Here is a 3,008-nt window from a genome sequence, read left to right on the forward strand (position 1 = left end):
GGCCTAGACCCTTCATCCTCTCAGATGAAGGGTCTAGGCCCGAAACGTCAGCTTTTGAGCTCCTGAGATGCTGCTTGGCCTGCTGTGTTCATCCAGCTTCACACTGTGTTATCTTGGATTCTCCAGCATCTGCAGTTCCCATTATCACTCAACAGCAAATAAGACTTCATTTATGTGCGTGCACACACACACTTTACTTTCAAAGAGATCTTCAATTATGCTTGGCTATTTTTCCTTTCACACAATCCCTTGTCTACTTCTGAATGACTAACTAGCATCAATTCCAAGGAGGCTGGCGTATAAAAGTTAATAATCTTGCCAAAACTGCATAGGGCTATGGTGAGACCACACCTGGAGTACTCTGTACAGATTTGGTTTCCATACTTAGAAAGGTGTGATGGAACACACAAGACAGATTCCTGGAATGAGCAGGTGGTCTTATGAGGAGATACTAAGTTGACTGTCCCTGTTATTCTCTGGAGTTTTGAAGAACGGGAGACGATGTCATTAAAACATATAAAATTCTTAAAGGTTTGATACAGTGAACTCTAAGAGGGTCCTTCCCCCTAACTGGCCCAGCTGAAGAATCTAGAACTAGTTTGGGGAGGAAGTAGCATTTGGGTGCTGGGCACTTTAGACCAAGATCAGGAGAAACTTCTTCACTCAGAGGGTGGTGAATCTTCTCCACTATAGACCGCTATTGATTCTCAGTTGTTGAGTGGATTTAACACTGAGATCAATCAACTTTTGGCCAAAATAATCCAGAGACGCAGCAGAAACGTGGCATTCCGGTCAAAGAGCTGAGAAGCACATTCAAGGGGTCCTTGTTCTGGTTTTTATAAAGATGGTGAACAGCCTGTGAAGTTCGACGTAGCCAGATGGAAGAATCACGACTGGCTTCAAGACATATTTAGAAAGAAATTTATTCAATACTTTAGGGTCCACAGATAGAATAAGGGCATGTAACTATCCCTTCCAAGTGCAATGGGGTCTGACAGATGTCCATTCTTGTCTCATGAGGGAAGGAAGGACATTGAGTGCCATCTTCACAGAACACAGACTCCATGCACTCCTCCTCTCAGCCTGGGTACATTCCTTCCCCTCCTTTCCCCTCATAGGCCCAGTTGATACGGATATTGGGGGGAAGCTTTGAGTGAGCCAGCTCCTGGAAGGCGAAGGAGTCTGCGTCGACTGGTTGCTGGTAAAAGCGCAGGAGCTCACCAGGGCTCCTGGTCTGATGGAGCTGAGAGTTGGGCACTGCGTGGTTCAGCTCTTGTGCCAACTCGCGGAGGAGACTGAACCTCTGGCCCTCGTCAAGATGAGCCTCCCGCCAGTCCGGGCCAGAGGGCGAGCCTGTGACCCGCTCCACCGCCGCCCGCACCCTCTCTTCCAACTGGTCAGGTGGCTGGTATTTACGGCTCCGGAAGGGGGGCATAACCAGGGAGGGGTCCTGGAGACAGAGAGTCGAGTCTGAATTCAAAACCCAAATCAACCAAAGGAAACAGAACGAACCGATGTTGTTCTACCACTGCACACCCAACTCCCCAAGCAGCCCAGTCTGACGCTCGCTGGTCCCCACGGTCCTGCCCCACCCTGGTTTTCGCAGGGGTTGGCCCCAGACCTCCCCCCCCCCCGCCATGTCCCCACAGGGATTGGCCCCTGACCTCCCCTCCCCCCCAATCCCTGCAGGGATTGGCCCAAAACCTCCCACCCCTCTATCCTGCAGGGATTAGCCCCTGACCCCCCACCCCTCTATCCCTGCAGGGATTGGCCCCTGACCCCCCACCCCCCACTATCTTTGCAGGGATTGGCCCCTGACCTCCCCCCCCGCTGCCATCTCTGCAGGGATTGGCCCCTGTCCTCCCCCCCACCCCCCCGCCGCTGCCATCTCTGCAGGGATTGGCCCCTGTCCTCCCCCCCCACCGCTGCCATCTCTGCAGGGATTGGCCCCTGACCTCCCCCGCCAACTTTCTCTGCAGGGATTGGCCCCTGACCTCCCCACTATCTCTGCAGGGATTGGCCCCTGACCTCCCCCCCCCCCCCGCTGCCATCTCTGCAGGGATTGGCCCCTGTCCTCCCCCCCCCCCACCGCTGCCATCTCTGCATGATTGGCCCCTGACCTCCCCCGCCAACTTTCTCTGCAGGGATTGGCCCCTGACCTCCCCACTATCTCTGCAGGGATTGGCCCCTGACCTCCCCCCCCCCCCCCCCCCGCTGCCATCTCTGCAGGGATTGGCCCCTGACCTCCCCACTATCTCTGCAGGGATTGGCCCCTGTCCTCCCCCCCCCCCCACCGCTGCCATCTCTGCATGATTGGCCCCTGACCTCCCCCGCCAACTTTCTCTGCAGGGATTGGCCCCTGACCTCCCCACTATCTCTGCAGGGATTGGCCCCTGACCTCCCCCCCCCCCCCCCCGCTGCCATCTCTGCAGGGATTGGCCCCTGACCTCCCCACTATCTCTGCAGGGATTGGCCCCTGACCTCCCTGCCCCTCTATCCCCACAGGGATTGGCCCCTGATCTGCCCCCCCCAACCCCACTGTTCCCGCAGGGATTGGTCCCTAAGCACCCCGGACCCCGCAGGGATTGGCCCCTGACTCCCCCAGTTCCTGTACAAATTCACCTCTAGCCCTTGCTGTCCTGTTGTGAAGCTGGAGCTCAGGCCCTTCCTCAGGCCCCGGGAAACCAGGCCCAGTCTCACCATCACCGCCGCCATTCTTCCCCGGTCCGCTTGTGCCGGGGTTCTCAGTACGCATGCGGATAGAAAACCACGCCCATTTCGCCGCCGGCGCTGCAGAGCAGGTGCGGATGCAACTGCTGAACCACGCCCACCCCGCTCCGCCCGGCGGCACACTGAAACTACTGCGCATGTTCATTAAGCAAGCCGGCGCCGTCGGGAAAGCGCGCATGTGTCGCGCCTAACCACGCCCAGACGTCGGCTGCAGGCTCGCTACAAATACCACGCATGCGTGAAGTGTGCAGCTGGTGAACACAACAGGCCGGGCAGCA

At 57.2% G+C, this 3,008-nt stretch overlaps 1 protein-coding gene across 1 annotated transcript; it reads right to left on the reverse strand.

The window, feature by feature from the left end:
- Positions 1 to 907: 907 nt before the first annotated feature.
- LOC132206664 (large ribosomal subunit protein mL50-like) lies at positions 908 to 2,779 on the reverse strand. Its single transcript, XM_059641233.1, has 2 exons — positions 2,623 to 2,779; positions 908 to 1,450 (listed from the first exon to the last, which is right to left on the reverse strand). The coding sequence occupies exons 1-2, from the start codon at positions 2,713 to 2,715 to the stop codon at positions 1,079 to 1,081; spliced, it is 465 nt and encodes a 154-aa protein (XP_059497216.1). The 5' UTR covers positions 2,716 to 2,779; the 3' UTR covers positions 908 to 1,078.
- Positions 2,780 to 3,008: the final 229 nt, after the last annotated feature.

This window comes from Stegostoma tigrinum, chromosome 41 (genome assembly GCF_030684315.1).
Source record: "Stegostoma tigrinum isolate sSteTig4 chromosome 41, sSteTig4.hap1, whole genome shotgun sequence".
In the NCBI taxonomy this organism is placed as follows: Eukaryota; Metazoa; Chordata; class Chondrichthyes; order Orectolobiformes; family Stegostomatidae; genus Stegostoma; species Stegostoma tigrinum.